Source organism: Cloeon dipterum, chromosome 1 (genome assembly GCF_949628265.1).
Source record: "Cloeon dipterum chromosome 1, ieCloDipt1.1, whole genome shotgun sequence".
Classification (NCBI taxonomy): Eukaryota; Metazoa; Arthropoda; class Insecta; order Ephemeroptera; family Baetidae; genus Cloeon; species Cloeon dipterum.
In genome coordinates, this window is record NC_088786.1 from 42,640,003 (window position 1) to 42,661,533 (window position 21,531).

At 39.1% G+C, this 21,531-nt stretch overlaps 1 protein-coding gene and 1 long non-coding RNA gene across 2 annotated transcripts; both read right to left on the bottom strand.

The window, feature by feature from the left end:
• Nucleotides 1-236: 236 nt before the first annotated feature.
• LOC135937468 (uncharacterized) lies at nucleotides 237-1,343 on the bottom strand. Its single transcript, XR_010574501.1, has 3 exons — nucleotides 1,120-1,343; nucleotides 562-690; nucleotides 237-340 (listed from the first exon to the last, which is right to left on the bottom strand). It is a non-coding gene; the product is annotated as an uncharacterized LOC135937468 (long non-coding RNA).
• A 6,298-nt stretch (nucleotides 1,344-7,641) lies between these two features.
• LOC135943569 (uncharacterized) lies at nucleotides 7,642-9,039 on the bottom strand. The gene is made up of 3 exons (XM_065490174.1): nucleotides 8,904-9,039; nucleotides 8,735-8,806; nucleotides 7,642-7,812 (listed from the first exon to the last, which is right to left on the bottom strand). Exons 1-3 carry the CDS (start codon nucleotides 9,021-9,023, stop codon nucleotides 7,642-7,644), a joined length of 363 nt encoding a protein of 120 aa, XP_065346246.1. The 5' UTR covers nucleotides 9,024-9,039.
• Between the last annotated feature and the right edge of the window lie 12,492 nt (nucleotides 9,040-21,531).

Sequence of the window (21,531 nt, forward strand, 5' to 3'; positions counted from 1 at the left end):
TTTAGGTACTTTAAAAAGGCGACAAAAGGACAGAATAAACCACACACGACGTCCCCTATATCGTATTCATTTGGTGTCAATTAAAGTGAATGAAACTCAAACAATCTTGCTGACGCTACTTTTATTCACTACTTATGATTTTCCAATATTTTGATGCCGCCGAATTAAGCAGGCTGATTCTTACTCTGCAGACGCACAATATATTATATTTCACGTAACCTGCAAAAATCGTTACCGCCAAAAGCGTCCAGAAAAAAGAGACGACTGCGAGAGAAGCAGAAATGCTCATTAGGACTTGCTGCCAAGCTGATTGTGTTGCGAGTCGGCCGATGGAGGAAACCTGCAACAATTGAGAACATTTGCGGATAACACTTCTTTTCGTGTGCACCCCATCGTTCAAACAAACATTTTCAGGGAAAGAATAAGAAAGAATATTTTGTAACAACAACACACAACATAGTTTATAAAAGAATCACATACACAAGACAGTTTTATGATTCTATTTCATTATTGTTCATTTATTCTCCAACAAAAGAAATTATATTTTTTTATAACACGTACCATCGGATCATTTTGGGCGAGTAGCCAGGTGAGGTGACACGCTCCGATGGTGCCCATTGCAAGAATATTAAAGTGGCGCATTTCATTTTTGGACCCATGGCTCGAAAGCGAAGCGGAAAATCTGGATTTCTGAAACCGAGACGCAACAAACGAATCAGATGACAAAACACAAACACACTCCTTCTCCGGCAAGAAATTGGATATCGACGTATTGACATAGACTGTTCAAAAAGTTATATCCTGCGAAGTACATCATATTTCTTGCTGGGATACATAGCGAAAAAATTGCAAAAAAAAGAAAAAAATAATTTTATCAATTACTAAATACTTTCAACTCACGGCAGCCCGTTGGGTCGCAATGTTAATGCATTCTCAGGAGTGAAACGCAATGTCAGAGATGATAACTTTTTGAAAAAAAAAAAATATTTGAAAATCTTGTCTGGGGCTTTCTATGCATTGCCTTTTTAAGGCAAATTATTCAGAATGAAAGATGCAATACAAATCAAAGAAAGATCTGCACAGTAAAAATAGAAGAAAAATTGTCAAATAGGTGAGAACCTGCGAAGTACGAGGGTAGCGCAGCGACGCCGTCCGTCCGTCCGTTGGGCAGGGATGTCGGCGGCACGAGACTATGAACGCGGATCGTGTTGGTGGGAAGCTCTCCTCGCAATCGATTAATAATTCTCATCTGCGAGTGCGTGCGCATAGTCCTTATTTCCACTCGGTTTTCTGTGTGCGTGCGCTACAAACTCGATTTCGTGGGTGGCACTTTTAAAACTCACTTTTTTATCGAAATTTCGACGAAAACACTTCATATTTTTCTAGAAGTGCTATTTTAATCAGAAAAATTTGTCTTTCGCTCGACAAAAGTCTAAAAACACGTACAAGCATCTTTCGCTGCAGGAGTCGGCGTGAATGCATGTCGTCGGATGAGATGAGTGAGCAGACAGGACACGTGGGGATGCGCGTCGCGCTGTTGTTGCCATCTGCAGGCCGGCAGGTGAACAAGCTATCGATCGGTTTTTCCATCTCGAAAGCATGCGAGCCACGTGCTTACAATGGTTGTGATGCGAATAAACTTTAGAGAATATTACATACATACTACTTGAAAACTTTTTGCCGTTTTTGTTATGATGAAAACGCAGATAAAAAATCTTCCATGATTTATGCCACAGATCGAAACTTTGGTGATTGTTGACGCATATTTTAGGTACTTGAAAAGACAAAATTAACCAAACGCCAAATCCCCTATCGTATATACATTTGGTGTCAATTAGAGATTAGAGTGAATGAGACTCAAACAACTCAGTTGACGCTATACGTTTATTCTCACTACTTTTTTTTCAATATGTTTTCAAGCTGGTTCGTAGTTTGTAGCCACAAGATATTCCAAAAAACTTGGATCAATTGCGATCACGAAGATGTTGAGTGCGTGAAGCCAGAATGAATTAACATTTTTTGCTTCTCTGTTGATTGTGCCGCGTGTCTTTGGAAGAAGGAAGCCTGCAACAATCGATTTATAGATCTTACATGAGTAAAAGCTGACAGGAAAAAATCTCGACAACAACCATTTTACGACTAGGCTTAAAACTCGCGTTGACTCAGTTAAATCGCTATGGACAATATGGCTTGTTTTTTTTAATTATTCAGAAAGAAATTATAGGAATAGAAAATTTACTTGAGTTACACGTGACTCGACTTTTTTATTAGGCACCCAGCACTTGAATAATTGAACTGTCGGCGTAGTGGCCACAGAGTCAGATGAAATTTCCTGCAACAACAATGTTTTATCCAGGAATTTGGTGCAATACATTAATCTGTTTAGTGCTTGTGCATATTCCGTTAACGATCGTTCGCGAAAAAAAGCTCATCAAATATTAGCGCGTGCATAGCGAAATTTGGCGTTGGTTGATGCCAAAGCCCGCGGTGCTGAGTTACGCTAAAAAGTTTCACTCTTCGCACCGTGCGGTGTTCAATAATTGGATCTATTTATTTTTATTCAATGTAATGTGGTGGCCTTTACAGGAAGCGGCGAGCGGCGGGGGCGGTGAGCGGCGGCGGGGTGGCCAACACTGGGGGCGGCTGCAGAAGAGGCGGCAAGCACCGGCGGAAGGGAGCGGTCGCACGGCGGCAGGCCTGCAGTGGAAAAGACAAAGTTTGTCAAAATGCAGATTCGTTTTAAACGAACATCACAAATCAAATGTAAGGCAAGCAATCAGGGCCGCCTAATTGTAACACTTCAAAAATAATTTTCAGCATCATTTAGAATATTATCCATCAAACTCACAGCATTCTCCAAAAAGAAACCAAACACTGAGAAAACATCTCGTTGCGGGAGATAAAATATTATATGCTCTTGCACTCGTGGCACCCTCCTTAACGAGCTGAAAACCCAATGCGGTAGAGCCAATCGTGAAAAACTTATTTTGGAAATAAAAAAATATTTTCCAACGTTTCTACTGACTGAACCGATTTTGGTTTTCAGCACGACAAAAAAAACATATTTAATTAAGAATGCACGCAGTAGCTATATAGATTGGGTCTCAAATCACAGCGGAAAAGAGGCTTAAAACTGAATTTATTACGAAAGTATTCGGCGCTGCCATCGGCTAGCGACTTTGAACACTAAAGACTTACACAACTGGTGTATTACCCATAGTAAAATGAGGAGGGATGGACATTAATGTATTATGTGACTGTTTTCCTGCAATTAACGCATCTAACCTGGTTTGTTCCACAATTCATAAATCGGAAAAATGGTTTTTAATAATAACGAGTAGCTCTAAAATCTAAATCTAAAGAGTCGTGTCAAAAATAGGACACCACCCTGAAATCTGCGAGAAAAATACAAAAGTTGTAACGTCATATCCGAGCAAACTATGCCTCAGATTGAACGATTATGGTCTGCTTACCACCGAACCAGGACGAGCATGACGAGCTTTTAATTTGTCGAGCCGGTACTGAAAAATGAATAAATCAGACAAGACAGTTTCATGATTCCATCTCATTGTTTTACAATATAGTTCTCAAACAGAAGAAATTTATACGTACGCTCGAATACTTTTGGCTTAATTGGAAGACGAAGAGACAACAAAGTCCGACGGCGACTATTGCAACTAGCAGAGTCAAGACGGTGAGACACGTGACGCAATTCATTCGAGCCATGCCCGCAAACGCAAAGGGAGAAAGCCGGATTTCTGAAACCGAGAAGAAACAAATAACAAATCAGATTTAGATACCGGCTGACTAAACGCAAACACGATCCTTCTCGAATGAAATTCTAGCTAACGAGTTGGAAACTCGACACATGTGACTATAAATAGTAGTTTGACAGGGAAATGTCGATTCGCCAAAGAGAAACGATCAAATTCGACTCGACTCCTCACAAATTCATTGAACACGAGGCGCGGATTATGGAAATTTTTACTCCGAATTAACGAAAAAATAAGTTTTCCATGCATCATCTTTTTCCAGACAAATTGTTCAGATTAAAAGGTGTGAACGAGAGCAACAAGCAAAGGAACAAAAGATTTGAAAATTGCGCGCGGCACCTGCAAACAACGTCGGGCAGGGATGTTGGCACGAGACTAGCGCGGATCGTGTTGGCGGGCAGCTCTCGCGATGCAAAAGTTCGAATATGCCTGCGCAAACTCCTTATTTCTGTGTGCTTGCGCCGCAAACGCGAGTTCATGGGTGTAATTTTTAAAATGCATCGCGAGCGGCGGCTTAGTGTATACGTGGGAAAACGAACCAAAAATGTCTAACCGAAAATCGATCGTCAAAGGTGCCCAGATCAATGAAACGCCCAGATTCAGCATTTAAGTCTAATGTTCCGACATTAATTATCCCAAAAAAGCACATCTAGATATTTCGGATTAATGGAATTTAAAATTATTTTTGAACTCAATCGAAATCCAGTGATTTTCTAACTGTTTGCTGTCAAACGACAAAATCAACTCGAATAAAATCCAACGCAGGTGTAGCACTGCAAATTGCTAAAAACTTTTATTAAAATCGCGTAGACAAAGCACGACAATTTATAGTTGCGATTTAAATCAAAGCCGCTGAAAATTATATTAATTTGGAAATAATTATATGATTTTTTTCTTGTCACGAAGCATAGTTTTGCCAATTTTCCACTAACGCGAAAGAGTGAAAAAAAGAAAAAGGAATAATTTACCTTGTTGAGCGGAGTGAGAGGCGCGCGAAGCTATTAGAGAGAGCAGCTGACAGGTGGCGAATGAAGTTGTCTCCCTTGTGCATGGTGATGGGAACGAAGCGAGTGCGCGAGTTCACCCCCGCCAAATCAAATAGCCCCTCGCTGCCCGTTTTATTTATATATACGCCAAGAACAAAACGCTAATGAGTGCTTTTCGGGGATCGCACCGCCGACATTGTTCTTTTCAATAGCACACAAAAACAGATTGTCGAAAAGGCTCGAAATTTGCCTCTGGAAAATGAAATCAACTTTATTTTTGCCATTGCTGAGCTACGAAAAGGATAACGACTCAACTAATTGTACGCAGAAAATCGCAATCACAATGCGTGCGCACTCGACACTATAAATAGCGTTTGACCAACGGAACACACGTGCCTCAAATGCGGATTCGATTAAAATGTTGGGCCGGCGACGCCTTTTTAAATCCTCGTCAGTCGTTAGCAATTTGTCCCAAAACTGACATATATATTACCAATTTGTCGTTGGATCTTTAAAAGGGGGCGTGACTCGCGGAAATTATAAATGAAAGGTGGAAAATTGGAAAATATTTTGGTAAAACTTTGAAATAATTAACGATTCGTTGACTTCGAAGTAATTATTCTCGAATAGGAACGAACATGCGTGTACTCACTGTGGGACGTGCGTTTCACAGGCAAAAAACGGTCGCGTAGAGCACGGCAAGAGATCCGACGTAGAGCACGAATGCCATCAGGTAGATGCCCACGACAACCAGTTCGGCCATTGCAGTCTGCAAACAATTTTAAAAGTAAATATCCTTTAAACCGGATTGCTAACGAGCATAATATGTGTATTATTTCACCAGCTCTTGGTGTTCGAAGCCGCCAGCAGTTGGAACCACTGTATAATTTCGTAATAAATTTATAGTTTTAATTAACTTCCGTTGCGGTTTCAGACTCAATCCTGCTAATTATGCATTCTTCACTTAATATGCTTTCTTTTGGCTTGCTGGAAACTAAAATCGATTTAAATATAAAATATTTTCTAACGTTTCTATGGCGAATGGCTGCACTGATTTTGGTTTTCAGCACATCAAAAGAAAGAAATTAAATGAAGAGTGCACATGGTGATATGATTGAGTCTGAAATCGCAGCGGAAGTGTTTTGACATTAATTTTCTTACGAAAGAATATATGGTGGCCTTCTTCGAAAACTAAGGGCCTGTGCAACTTGTGCCCTCCAGCACTTTTACAAATATTAGAATATTGCTGTGATTTACCAATGTGCGTGCGTGTTGCGATGCGAGGTGGCTGGCAGCTGCAGTGAGATTAACTGCACGTGGCTGATGCGTTCGCCGCCGATGGACCGCGGTACGAGCGAGTCTGCGTGCTCCGTCACCGCACCGCCAACCCTTTGCACACCGCTGCTGCTGCTGCTGCTTTTAGAAAATATTACGGTCGAGGTGGATTTGCAATTTGCATGCCACGAGTCAGGTTTCGCAATTAATTTTCTCGCTCTTTTTAATTGATTGGGAAACGAGATGTGCGAGACGCGGTAGCATTTTTAAAAATGACCCCTCCTGCTCAATTATCATGCTACCTACTTTCCCGATCAATTGCAAATCCAGCTCGACTGTAATAATTGGAAATAGCACCATCGGAAGCAGAAGCATGCCATATGCGTGGGTTTGCGGTTAGTTGGAAATTAAATATACGAGTGATTCCAAAATTTAAATTTTTACTCTCAACGAGATGATAATTCGACACGTCATAATTTGTCTTTGAGCAAGGGAAACTAATCAATTTAATTTCCAGCTATGAAATTATGAATAAAGGCGAGAGAAAATTGCCACGTGTCCGCCTTCTTAACGTATTCGATCCACCTGTTGATGCAGATTCTTGACAACCGCCATGCTTTGTAAATAAATTTTCCATGATTGCTGGCTAAGCAGGAGCCAGGAAGCATATCTCATTTTAAAACTGAGTGGGCCTGTGAGAACCGGTTTCCACGTAAAAATCAGTGATTGGAAAAATACATTTATTCTGAATATTAACCAATATAATTATGTAACGCTGCTATATTGTTTTGTCAAAGTCATTTTTGAGTACGAAAATCGATATGTAGCCGACGCTCTGGCTATTTTCTTTCAACCAACCGTGTTGTTTAAAGTGTTTGTTGAATTGCGAGCTCCAACCGGACAGATTGCCACGGCAACAACGCTGTATTGCTGGTATGTGCAGAATCGCACAACAGTTAAATTTTTTAAATTAAGCAGTTTATTAGAAAAGTTATATCACTGATCAAATTTATTTTATTAATTTTAGTTCTAAATATCTTTGCACTACTATCTGTATTATTGAAGAAAGCACTCGATATTATTCTACTATTTTGATCACAAAATAACTTAATGAATTGTTGGTAGAAAAACAAATTAATTCGCTCGACAATAGTAAAAAACATGGACAGCCCTAGGCCCTAGCAATCGCACCCTTCTCTTCAGGAGTCGGCATGAATGAATGTCGGATGAGTGAGCAGACACGTGGGTACGCGTCGCTGTTGTTGCCATCTGTAGGCCGGAAGAAGAACACATGCTAATCGATCGATTTTTGAGAGTAGCCACGTGCGTATACAATACAATGGTTGTGATCCGAATAAACTTTTGAGCACTTAAATACTATGTGTCGTTTTCTTTATTAGGAAAATAATCTTCCACGAACCATGCTATAGAACGAAACCTTGCTGATTGTTGACACATCTTTAAGCTACTTGAAAAGACAGAATTAACCACATGCCATCCCGTCGCATTTTTTTGAGTTAATTAGAGTGAATGAGAAACTCACACAATTTTGCTGATGCTACTTTTATTCACTACTTTTAATTTTCCAGTGTTTTGATGCCGCCGAATTAAGCAGGCTGGTTCTTACTCTGCAGACGCACAAGGTATTTCACGTAACCTGGAAAAAGCGTTACCACCAAAAGTGTCCCGAGAAAGGAGACGACTGCGAGAGAAGCAGAAATGCTCATTAGGACTTGCTGCCAAGCTGATTGTGTTGCGAGTCGGCCGATGGAGGAAACCTGCAACAATTGAGAACATTTGCGGATAAAACTTCTTTTCGAGGGAAGAATAAAAAATGATATTTTTCAACAACAAAAGGCACACAAAACATAACATGCAACAGAATCAAATTTTTAAAAACCAAATTTGGGTCATCCTCGTCACAGGAAATAAAAAAAAACGTCGAAGACTTTTAACTTTCGGAGGATCGCCAGTAAACGCAACAATTTTTCAGAAAATATCAAAATCTTTTTTCTGTCTACTCTATTGATTATCCCAGGAAAAACTGTTCAGTGCGCTATGCCGACTTTTGAAACCAACGTCCGCCTTCGACTTGTCTAAATTTGGAATAAGTATCGCAGTAGTTTGTCACTTTATTTTCAATTAATCGAACCATGCGCGTGTTGCCTGCTCGGCGGACACAGCAACAGCAGTGTTAATTAAAATCTCAAGTAGAGTAATTATTCAGAGACATATTTTGCATTTATTAGCCAGCTCGTTAGCTCGCCATCAGCTCCGGAAAAACGCTATTTCTGTAAATGGTATTGTTCGTTACGTGTGAGTGATTTTTCCTCTTGGATAAACTTTGCCGCGAAATTATCTTTTCAGGAATTAATTGCGTAATTGACGATCATGCTTGGGCGGATCATGCATATTTGCAAAGCTGAAAACCGGCGAAAAGTGATTATCAAATCTGTTTGATAAAACGCCGACATTGTTTTCAGCAATTTAATTCTAACTTCATGAGGGTTATCTTGAAAGTTTGGTTTTGTCGCACGCAGCCGAGTTTGTACCAAAGTAGCTTTAAAATAGAAGCTATCACATAATTGTGTCCGAAAAAAAATAAATGAATCAAACACTTTGAGGCGACCGCTGCAATCAAAGTTGTAACGACATATCTGAGCAAACTACATAAAGATGAAAAAAATATGAGTTGCTTACCACCAAGCAGTCGGGATCAGTAGTTTTGTTGACTGCACAATCAGCATCAGCTTCAAGTTTGCCGAGCTTAGGCTAAAAGGAGTAGACAAAAAAGTTTTATCATTTTCATTTCATTATTGTGCATTTATTATAACACCAAAAGAAATGATAATTTTTAGAGAACACGTACCATCGGATCATTTTGGGTGATTTGCGAGATGAGATGACACACTCCGATGGTGGCCCCAGCAACGGCCAGAGCATAGACATAGGTGATTATGAATGCGGCGCATTTCATTTTGGGACCCATGGTTCGAAAGCGAAGCGGGAAAGCTGGATTTCAGAAACCGAGAAGAAAGAAACAAACCAGAATTAGACTCCTTCTCGAATTAAACCTTGACACATCCCGGCAAGAAATTGGATTTCCGCGTTTTGACATAGGCTGTTCAGAAGTGTATCTTTTGGATATCCTGAAGGACATCTAATTTCTTGCTGGGATGCACAGCGAAAATTGTCAAAAAAAAAAACGATTATTCTATTAAATACTGGATACTTTGAACACACGGCAGCCCGTTGGCTCGCATTGTTAAGGCATTCTCAGGAGTGTCAAAGCAAAGGGAAATATTTTCTGAGTAGTTTTGGGATTGAATACTGGCTGCCCTACGGCAGAGATGACGATAACAAAATTACAAATTTTGACGGGAGCATTTTCAAGACAAATTATTCCGAATGAAAGATGCAATAAAAAACAAAGAAACATGCACACAGTCAAAAATAGAAGAAAATTGAAAACCTGCAAACAACGAGGGAAGCTGCAACACCGTTTGTCTGTCCGTAGGCAGGGATATCGGCACAAGAATGAGCGCGCGGTTCGTGTTGGCGGGAAGCTCGCCTCGCAATCGATTAATAATTCTCATCTGCGAGTGCGTGCGCATCGGTCCCTATTTCCACTCGGTTTTCTGTGCGTGCGCGACAAACTCGAATTCGTAAGTCATATTTTTTAAAATTTCATCACCAAATGAGTAATGTGCTCCGAAATTGTTTAATGCCGAAAATCAGTCAAAGATGCCAATCATTTTTCTGTTATTTATATAAAAAAAATGGAACATAATCAAACGCCTAGAATCCAATATTAGTGCTTACTCTTGCAAAAATCAATTATGAACATAGCGAAATTTGCCCTACATAATTACCTAGGGACTCGAGCTATATTCTCTTCTCTGCGAGAGCAAAATACATGTGATCAGATTTTGAAGGCATAGGAGATAAAATTTGGTATTTTCTCTCATGACTTGGAACCAACATTATATACAAGCAAGTACAACTATGTTTTAAAAGATGACTTTTCCGCTAAACTCAAGCTTAACAATAAAAAGATTAGTGTTGGTGATGCGTTCTCTGTTCCCTAGTAAACAAAATTAATGATCAAATTAAGAAATAAATAAACGCACGCGCAGCAGGATAATTCAGACTTGCAAAATGGAAGAAAATGTTAATACATTCTGCGTGGAAATCAATGCAGGATGGACAGTCAGTATTTTTATGCGTAAGTGAGCGGGAAAATCAATTTTACAGTCGTGGCAATGAGTCTATCACATACAAGTATGCAGTATGGACTTAAATATCCGCTTATGGCGTGTCGTGTGAATAGAGCAGAGGAAAAATCATATCGTGCGGAATATCACCATCAGCTTTTTTCATCTAATTGTAAATTCTTGAATTGATGCGCAGTCGCGAGGTGCTAATTAGCAGCGGCGCGGCACTAAAATGCAATGGACTGAATAGACCAAAGCTTCGATCGTTTCAGTCCATGTCTGCCTTTACAGTAAGTGGCTTGTGATAAAATGGAAAATACCTATTCTCGACTAATTATATATCAGCTTCCTCGGATCTCATTAATTGCATTCTTTAGCAATAAATATCGGCCATTCGAGGAAAAACATGGTAAAATGGTCAGTTTGATTTTAGCTGAGAGAAAGAATTGACCCATATATTATACAATTAGATTTATAATCCTTGAAATTGATTTGGCCTCCATTCATCGACAACACTATTTAATATCTATGTTTTGGCTCTGCCAGCCACTAAATAAAATAATACGTTATTTTTTTAAATAAAAAGGTAACGATGATTTATTGTATTGTGACATATCATTAGAGCGTAGATTTTAACATTTGTATTGCTCTCGCAAAAGAATTAATACTCACAAAACTGACGACAATAATAAATTCCACGATAAATGAATAATTAACCAGACATAATTCATACGATTCCAATATTTTTGTTTACCATCGAGGAAATTTTTTGAAATAGGAAAATAGGGCATTTTTGTTCTTCATGAGTCACGGTTTAAACTATTTGATTTATAAAAAATGTACCTATCATTTCTGCGCGATTGAGGACTGTGAGTGCAAATTCTGTGATATTTTATTCAATTTCCACCATTTCCTCGAAGAAAAATTTGCACTGCCGAGCCACCAAAGCGAAAACGAACAATGATGTGTGATTTAATTAGTATGTGCATCGTACACCTTTGGTGTCTAATTAACATTTCGTTCATTTTAGATACTAAGGAAAAGCCGTAGAAAATGTTCTGCAAGTCACACCCGTTCTCAGCACTTGCATAATTTCTAGCTTCAATGTAAGTTCATGAAAAGAGCAAATCTTGAGTGGAGGCCAGGTAGGCAAAAAAATATCGCAAGGAAACGGCAACTTGGAACTCGAGTGAGTGAGTGAGCGAGTGAGTGTTGCGCATTTGCATGAGTGCGATTTCTGCTCCCTCTCACGCACTTGTTAGTCTTCTTCAGCGGCTATTTTGTTTGAAAAGCGGCAAAGTTGGTGATTCCGACCAACTGCACACGGAACAAATAGAACTAATTAAAACTCGAAGTGATAAAAATAGACCATGCCGTAATTTCTCAGGGATATGCATCTGCAGGCGCCAGAAGGAGAACACACGCTAATCGATCGATTTGTGCGAGCCACGTGCTTTCAATGGTTTTGATCTGAATTAACTTTTTAGCAAGTAATACTTAAATATACTGTATGTCGTTTACGTTCTTCCAAGAATTGTACCTTTGGTGATTGTTGACACATCTTTTAGGTACTTGAAAAGGCGATAAAAAAATTAACCACACGACATCCCCTATATCATATTCATTTGGTGTCAATTAAAGTGAATGAAACTCAAACAATCTTGCTGACGCTACTTTTATTCACTACTTATGATTTTCCAATATTTTGATGCCGCCGAATTAAGCAGGCTGGTTCTTACTCTGCAGACGCACAAGGTATTTCACGTAACCTGGAAAAAGCGTTACCACCAAAAGTGTCCCGAGGAAGGAGACGACTGCGAGAGAAGCAGAAATGCTCATTAGGACTTGCTGCAACGCTGATTGTGTTGCGAGTCGGCGGATGGAGTAAACCTGCAACAATTGAGAACATTTTGAAAAACTTTTTTATTCACAAACACGTAACACACAATTCCCATCGTTCAAACAAACATTTTCAGCGGCAGGATAAGAAAGAATGTTTTCCAACTACAACACACGACATTTAACATTTTTTTAGATAATTTCAACATCTTGTCTATTGGTTTTTCCAGGAATAACTGTTCAGTGCGCTATATGTGCCGCTTTTTGAAACCAACACACACGCCTACGACTTCTCTAAACATGGAAGGAGCATCGCAGCAGTCTGGCCCGTATTTTCAATTAATCCTCATCCAGCAACCATGCGCGTGTTGCCGGCTCGGCGGACACAGCAACAGCAGTGTTAATTCAAAGCTCAAGCGGAGTAATTATTCAGCAGATATATTGCTTTTATTAGCCAGCTCGTTAGCTCGCCATCAGCTCCGGAAAAACGCTATTTCTGTAAATGGTATTGTTCGCTACGCGTGAGTGATTTTTCCTCTTGGATAAACTTTGTCGCGGAATTATCTTTTCAGGAATTAGTTGCGTATTTGACGATCATGCTTAGGCGTATTCCAAGTTTGAAAAGTGCGTGGCTTGTGACAGTTATCAAATCTCTTTGATAAAACGCCGACATTGTTTTTTTTAGAAATTCAATACTATAATGAGGTTGGTCTTGAAAGATTTTTTCTATTGCACGCAGCCATTGTACCAATACAATATTCAATGGTCGGACTTGGCCTGAGACACAACATGAATAAATTCCTAACAAAATATAAAAATACCGAGCTTTAAAATAAAATGTATCACAGAGTCGTGTCAAAAATAAAAATAAAAAATAAATAAATGAAACACTTTGGGGCGATCAGTGCAATCAAAGTTGTAACGACATTTCTAGATGAAATATGATTTGCTTACCACCCAGCGGTCGAGGTCTGTAGCATTTTTGACTGCGCAATCAGCTTTGATTTTTGCGAGCTGGGGCTGAAAAAAAATACAAAAGACAGTTTTATGATTCTATCTCATTATTTTACATTTGTTCTCAAACAATATATTGAAAAGAGCAAGTACCATCGGATCATTTTGGGCGAGTTGACAGGTGAGATGACACACTCCGACGGTGACCACAGCAATGGACAGGGCATATAAGAATATTAATGTGGCGCATTTCATTTTGGGACCCATGGCTCGAAAGCGAAGCGGGAAAGCTGGATTTCTGAAACCAAGAAGAAACCAACAAATCAGATTTAGATACCGGCTGGCAAAAACAAACATTAACGCATTCCCGCAAGAAACGGTTATCCGCGTATTGACAGAAACTGTTCAAAAGTACATCTTTTGGATGTCCTGAAGGAAGTCGAATTTCTTTGCTGGTTTACACAGCGAAATTTGCCAATAAGAAAAGATTATTCTATTAAAAACTTAATAATTTCAACACTTTGTGGTTCGAATTGTTAACGGAAGGAGAGTCAAAGCAAAAGGAGTTTTTTTCTGAGTAGTTATTGTGGATCGAGTACTGGACTGGCTGCCCAATGTCAGAGACAAACACTTATTGCAAAAAAATTACTGGAGCTTTTTATGTTATTTCCTTTTTTAAGGCAAATTATCAATAGTGAAAGATGGAATAAAAAACAAAGAAACATCTGCGCAGTAAAAATAGGAGAAACTCTGGAAAATAGGTCAGAACCTGCAAAATATGAGGGAAGCAGCGACTCCGTCCGTCCGACCGTCCGTCCGTCCGTCGGGCAGGGATGTCGGCACAAGACTGAGCGCGCATCGTGTTGGCGGGCAATAGATTAATAATTCTCATTTGCGAGTGCGTGCGCATAGAGTCCCTATTCCCAATCGGTTTTCTGTGCGTGCGCAACAAACTCGCGAGTTCGTGGCAGGGATTTTTACAATTTATCGCCGACCGAAGTGCACATATGAGTAAAATGCTCCGAAATTGTTTTCTTTCCGTATTTTCTCAGCTCTGGACAGGTGCCAGTCGCAATCTTGGATATTTCTCAAAAGTGCATTGACTTCCTTCCGGACCTGAGTGTCATCGAATATTTTGCAGGCTAGAAGGACACGCAGGACGATTGCCTCCATGTCGGACGCTCGAGAACCTACCTAAGTTGACGTGTTGCGAAGCGAGAGAGTAAATAAGTCTGCATAGAAACTGTGCAGAGCTCATTTGCATAACAGAATGAGCAATTGAGCATGATGCTTTCACGTTTGCCACCGAGCTTCTTTTCAGCACAACTCATTTTTCCGCATTCAGAGTTCAGGTAAAAAAATGTGACACACAATCTGGATTGAAATCATCTCTGTCGACTAATTTGTTTGTTAGAATATTTTAAATAAACAGTAAATATACATTAGTATAGTGACACAGATGCTTTAAAATGCTTCGCACTTTGCAATCAAATAATTTGATGACATCAGTAATGTTGGAAAGAATGGAAGTATGTTTTACTACCGACTATTTTGTAAATAAGTGAGAATAAACATCTTTTAATGCCGGAAAAGGTGACGTTTAAACTTTCACCTACATAACTTTTCTACTAAATCCAAAGTTGCGTTTAAAATAAAAAAGTTTTACGATGTATAGCGAGAATTTTACATTGCAGATATCTCAACTTGGACAAAAAAATCTCTCTTGCGGATAATAATTTAGCTCGCTTCACAATAATAAAATCTATAATCAATGCATTAATAAACAGATGCAACTCTATACTTTCAAAATAATTTACTCACCATCTGCGGCTCTGGAATAGTACAATCGAGGAAATTCTTTGAAATTGGAAACATAAACAATTAACTATCAATGTTTCAAAATAACCTACCCTCATAATTTTATTGCAGTTTCGGCAAAAGGGGTTAGGAGTTTGGGTGGTGGTCGTAGGCCTCACTTTGCTCGTAGTATAGTTGTCTTTTTTATTGTTGATTTTGTGGAAGATCTTGCGCACTGAATCACTGGATTTTTGAATGTATTAACTATAAATTTAAGATATTTGGTCAAACCAGTGACAATGAGAAGCACGAAAAGAATTATTCTGAAGGCTAGAAGTGCCATTTCACTAAACACGGACTGCATCACCTGCAACCTATTTCTCTCTACCGAATTTAATGCCAGAATTAAAAACAACTCGGGTTTTCCATTCCCTGACGTACTGCTTTTTAATTATATTAGAGGCATTTTGGGAAATCGGTTTGTATCATAGTTTCAGTAAAATTCGTGGATGCGGCTTTTAATTTAGTCATTTTGTAGTGCAGGCTCGTTTAATGAATGAGTTTTTCATCTGAGATTAATATCTTATTCATATGAGATCTTATGATTAAGATATCTCCAAAGAAATAAATTTTAAATTCAAAGTCAGAATGCATTTTCTCTAATTAATCAATTTATGGTATATATTAAAAGTGATTCAGGTGAAATGAAGCCAAGAGGCAATAAAAAGTGCAGCAAGAACACGACAAATATAGTTAATGCCGTTTCAATTAAGTCTCGATTTGTTACCTGAGGAATAAGGCGAAAAATGTCGCGGAGAAAACCGGGAAAATGACCTCGACTGATTGTGAGTGAGTGCATTAGCTGTGCGTTTTCTGCTCCCTCTCACGCGCGCTTGTTTATCAGCTTTTGTGCGACTGCATGTCGTTTGAAAAGCGGCATACGTTTGATTCCGACCAACTGCACACAGAACTAATAAAGCTAATGAAATCTCCAAGTGACAAAAGAGTCAGTTTAATTCGTCCTTCATCGCAGGAACTAGGCCGTGCCGTAATTGATATAGAGGGATGTGCAAGTTTTTATAATCGATTCTAAAATTGTTAATTGTATACTAAAATGCATAGTTTTCATTCGTAAAAAAAACGAAAATCGAGGGCAATTTTTACCTATTTGTCGCTGGATCTTTACAAGGGGGCGTGACTCGCGGTAATTATTAAAAAAAGGTGGAAAATTGATAAATATTTTGGTAAAAATTTGAAATTTTTAAAGATTAATTGATTTCGAAGTAATTATTCTCGAATAGGAACGAACATGCGTGTACTCACTGTGGGACGTGCGTTTCACAGGCAAAAAACGGTCGCGTAGAGCACGGCGAGAGACCCGACGTAGAGCACGAATGCCATCAGGTAGAGGCCAACGACAACCAGTTCGGCCATTGCAGTCTGCAAACAATTTTAAAAGTAAATATCCTTTAAACCGGATTGCTAATGAGCATAATATGTGTATTATTTCACCAGCTCTTGGTGTTCGAAGCCGCCAGCAGTTGGAACCACCGTATAATTCCGTATTAAATTTTTAGTTTTAAGGCACTTCCGTTGCGGTGTCAGACTCAATCCTGCTAATTATGCATTCTTCGCTTAATATGTGCTTTCTTTTGGCGTTCTGGAAACTAAAATCGATTTAAATATAAAATATTTTCTGACGTTTCTATGGCGAATGGCTGCACTGATTTTGGTTTTCAGCACATCAAAAGAAAGAAATTAAATGAAGAATTCACATGGTGATATGATTGAGTCTGAAATCGCAGCGGAAGTGTTTTGAAATAAATTTTCTTACTAAAGTATATGGTGGCGCCAACTGTTGGCGGCTTCGAAAACTAAGGGCCTATGCAACTTGTGCCCTCCAGCACTTTTACAAATATTAGAATATTACTGTGATTTACCAATGTGTGTGCGTGTTGCGATGCGAGGTGGCTGGCAGCTGCAGTGAGATTAACTCGCCGCCGATGGACCGCGGTGCGAGCGAGTCTGCGTGCTCCATCACATCACTGCCGCCGCCGCCGCACCGCCAACCCTTTGCACACTGCTGCTTTTAGAAAATATTACGATCGAGGTAGATTTGCAATTTGCATGCCACGAGTCGGGTTTCGCAATTAATTTTCTCGCTCTTTTTAATTGACCGGGAAACGAGATGTGCGATACGCGGTAGCATTTTTAAAAATGACCCTTGCTGAGGTCTAATTTTCCCGATCAATTGCAAATCCAGTTCGACTGTAATTATTGGAAATAGCATCATCGGAAGCAGAAGCATGCCATATGCGTGGGTTTGCGGTTAGTTGGAAATTAAATATACGAGTGATTAAAAAATTTAAATTTTTACTCTCAACGAGGTGATAATTCGACACGTCATAATTTGTCTTTGACGAAGGGAAACTAATAAATTTAATTCCCAGTTATGAAATTATGAATTAAGGCGAGAGAAAATTGCATCGTGTCTGCCTTCTAAACGTATTTGATCCACCTGTTGCTGCAGATTCTTGACAACCGCCACGCTTCGTAAATAAAATTTCCATCGTTGCTTGGCTGAGCTTGAAGAATTACTCATTTTAAAACTGACAGTGAGTGGGCCTGTGAGAACCGGTTTCCACGTGCCAGTCAGTAATTGGAAAAATGCATTTGTTCTAAAAAAATGTCAAATACATGTAACGCTTGCTATAATTGCTTTGTCAAAGTCAGTTTTGAGTACGAAAATCGATATGCAGCCGACGCTCTGGCAATTTTCTCTCAACTAACCGTGTTGTTTAAAGTGTATCACCTGTTTGTGTGATTACGAGCTCCACCCCGACAGATTGCCATGACAACAACGCTGCGTGATGGCTCGCTCTTCAATTTGCTTCGTGCCGCCGCTCTCTGCCTCTCCAATTCTCGTGGGGCAATTGGTCGTCTTATACCCTTGATTTTAAGAATTTTTGTTTCAAAATTGAATTAAAATATTTTATCATTAGCATCCAAATTGTTCGTTACAAAACAAGGGTTTTTAATGGTATTGTTGCTATATGCAGCACAGCACAACAGATAAATTCTGCGTTTCCAATTGTTTATTTTTATAGAATATGTATCTAATTTTATTCATTTTAAAGAGAGAAAAAATACTTCCATTTTTGCAAATATTTTGCTTAGTTTTCTGGAAATTGTATCAATGATCATTTTTATTTTTTTTTTTAATTTTATTTCGAAATATCGGTGCAATATTTTTTTAACGAAATATGGACCAAATAATTTAATTAATTTTTCAAAGTACTATTTTGATCAGTAAATATCTAAATGAATTGAGTGTAAAAAACCTGTTTATTTCACACGACAAAAGCCGTACTTTTTGCAAAAAAAAAAAATGGACAGCACTAGGCCCTTCTTCGCAGCAGTCGGCATGAATTTGAATGTCGTCAGATGACGAGTAAGCCATGCGCCATGCAGTGTTCGTTGCGCAGACACGCGGTGACGCGTCGGTGTTGTCGCCGCCATCTGCAAGCCGGCGGGCGAACTCGCTGACGCTAGCTTTGCTATTGATCGATTTTTGCGTCTTGAAAGCGCGCGAGCGAGCCACGTGCTTGCAAAGGTTGTGATACAAATCAACTTTTGAGCGCATAAACTACTTCTTAAATATACTTAATGCCGTTTTCATTTTTAGCAAGAAAAAAAGCAGTAAAATAATCTTCCACGAATCATGCAATGGAACGAAACCTTGGTGGTTGTTGACACATCCATTAGGCACTTGACGGCCTAACGAGACCTAAAATGTTCTATGTAAATTAATAAAGCGGCCACATTCCGGCACTGCCGGCACCATAACGAAATTCGGCTTTTTTTAAATTTGCCCAAATTACCATATATATCTTTTAATCATATGTCTTATCCGGAACCGCCAACAGATGGCGCCACCGTATACCTTCGTAGTTAATTTAATTTTAAGCGCTTCCGCTGCGCTTCAGAAACGTCGGAAAATATTTTTTTAGTTCAGAAATAGTTTTTCACGATTCTACGGTGATTGGCTGAACTGATTTTAGTTTAAAGATCGTTTTTCGAAAATTCCATGTTCCTACTTAAAAAATAAAAGGAAGGTGGCTGGGTTTTTTCATCGAAACACGATTTATTTATACATATTACACTCTCAGAACAATCACTCGTGCGAGCACTTGTCGAGAATCGCATACCGACATTGCGTAATACTCTTGAACTTTTGAAGTGCACGCCGACCCTCTGACGAACTTTGGCACAAAAGCAGAGCAGAATGTCGCTAGGTGCAGGTGAGCGAGAAGCCTCAAAATTTGCTCTTGATGAAATTATAATTTTCTCATTAACACCTATTGAAATTGCGAAGCCGCCGCGCGAGGAGAGTGAACAAGCGCATTGTCACGCTGCTGACCGCCAGCGAGCGGGAAAATGAAAAGTAATTGACCTACTTTCGCCAAATGGCGAGTTGTGTCGAGATTAAATATGTACATATATGTGCTGACGCGGGGCAACGGAACGACTGAACTGAGAGCGTTGGTGTGAAAAATCCCAATCGTCACATTTGCAGTGAATGAGACTCAAACAATCTAGTTGACGCTTTTTTTATTCGCTTCTCAGCAGACACAAGATATTCCAAGAATCTTGGACGAATCGTTATCACCAAAATAGTGACGAAAAAGAAATAATCTGATTAATTGGCTTAAAACTGTCACATTCCAGCACCGCAGGAATGATAATTTTTGTTTTTGGGATGCCAGATCATTTTCAGAAAAATCAACAAACTAATCTGCGTTCGGTGATTAAAGTTAAACTCTAAATTCTGCAACAAAGGTCTGCGCTGGGTACGCTAACTCTACAAAGAATAGAACATTTATTTAGATCCACGGCTTACGAAAAAATTACATTCAAGCAAATATTGAAAAAATAATCGCTGATTATAATTAGGGCTGTGCATTTTAGTAATCGATATACAATTTTATTATTTCCGGGGCACAGTCAAATTGCTGCCGGTGAAATTCTGTGCAAGAAAAACAAATTTTCAGAATGTTAGTTTTGTGGCAATCAAAGTTGAAATTTTTGAAACCCGGATCGAATCCGCCGCTCTCCGGAGAGTGACATTTAATTAGGAAATGTGCCCGTCATTTTAAAAAAAAAAATCAATTTTTCCGTGTCCTGTTTACTTCAACGCAATATGTAAGGATCGAAATTTAACCACCAAAGGTTGATTACGACCATCAGGTTCTTACCCTGACATTGCCCTGAGGGTCAGATTGCGATGGAACGCCCAAAAATTGTCATGTTCGGTGTCGTTTCACTGTGTTTTATCCCATCAGTGTTCGAATTTTGTTATGAATATTTTACACGGCATAAAAAATTATGTTCTTGGAAAATTTTGCGTGCCAAACTTAACTATTTAGACGTTTTTTTGCAATTTTAGACAGTTTTGGCAAATTTATACGGTTTTAGGTGATTTTAAATGTGGTTTAAATAGCTTTATAATGTGCTCATTTGATAGTCCCGCAATAATGAACTGAAGCTTAGAAAAAATAGTCGATCGTCTAAAATTCACAGCTCTAATTCTAATTTATTGGTTGCAAACGACAAATACTGTATATTTATCTGAATAATGGTTCGATTAGTAATTACAGGATGCAAATTTTCAAGCCGGAACTTTCAGCGGAAATGTATTCGCATTGGATGCTCCAGCTGCAAAATTTAGACTTTGCCGAATACCCACATGACCTATTGAAACGTGGCAACAAATAATGTGTATTTTACATGACATGCAACACGCAGAACTACAAATTTTCTGGCCTTTAAGCAGTTAGTTTTTCGGGTTCGAAATAGCACATTTTTTCATATTCGGCTGCAATGTTATTTTCCTTTAAATGAGCAACATTTAGGCTGTCACAAAAATTTCAATTTTGGTTCCCCGTTTTTCGAAAACTTGACTACTTAATTGAGATGATCTTGACCATCGACCCATACGAATTCGGTCAGCGTGGACCACTACTACATTAATCGAACACATTATTTTTTAGACACCAAATTTTTTCAAATTCCCTATCCTCGCAAAAGATGTTTGGTTCGACCGCCCCAAAATTGGCATTTTGCCAAAGACGCGTGTAGCTCCTCCGCAAGGGCAACACGGCCACCAAATTTAATTTCCTTTGTCAATCGTGACCAAATCAATTCACAAAATAACATCTATATTAATGGACATGTCTGCTTATTCATCTTGCAGCCTTTTTGCGTGCACGTCTCACTACAACCCGGTCGTTCATTCAATTTCGAAATAGAGTGGTCCCTGAAACAAATTTCGAGACCAATTTATCTCATTTTCTAATCTCAATTTTTTAAACATTTTGATTTGAGAAAATAAGTGGTGTTGCCTTATACCTGATCAACAGGTGTCAGGTGTCGGTGGAAGAGCCGTGGTGCTCCACGCCGACTCATCGCCAGCATCCTCGAGTCCGTGTTCAGGAAACTAAAATAAAATGGAATCAGATTCACTCGTTTCTTTAGTTTATAGATAAAGATAAAAAACATATTTAAATGTAGGCAAAGTCATTAGTAATTCGGGATTGGTATCTCTATCGCAGTGGCGATTAGTCGCTGCGAAAACTAACCTTCGAGGACTTGTGCCCCAGGCCACTTAAGAAGTAGGGAAGCCCGACCAAGAGT

What these genes read in the sequence shown, in the direction of transcription:
- LOC135943569 (XM_065490174.1), bottom strand. Translation starts at nt 9,023, where the DNA reads ATGGGTCCCAAAATGAAATGCGCCGCATTCATAATCACCTATGTCTAT. An exon ending in TCACCCAAAATGATCCGATG is followed by an intron (nt 8,807 to 8,903) that starts GTACGTGTTCTC and finishes TACTCCTTTTAG; the next exon opens with CCTAAGCTCGGCAAACTTGA. An exon ending in CTGATCCCGACTGCTTGGTG is followed by an intron (nt 7,813 to 8,734) that starts GTAAGCAACTCA and finishes CAATTGTTGCAG; the next exon opens with GTTTCCTCCATCGGCCGACT.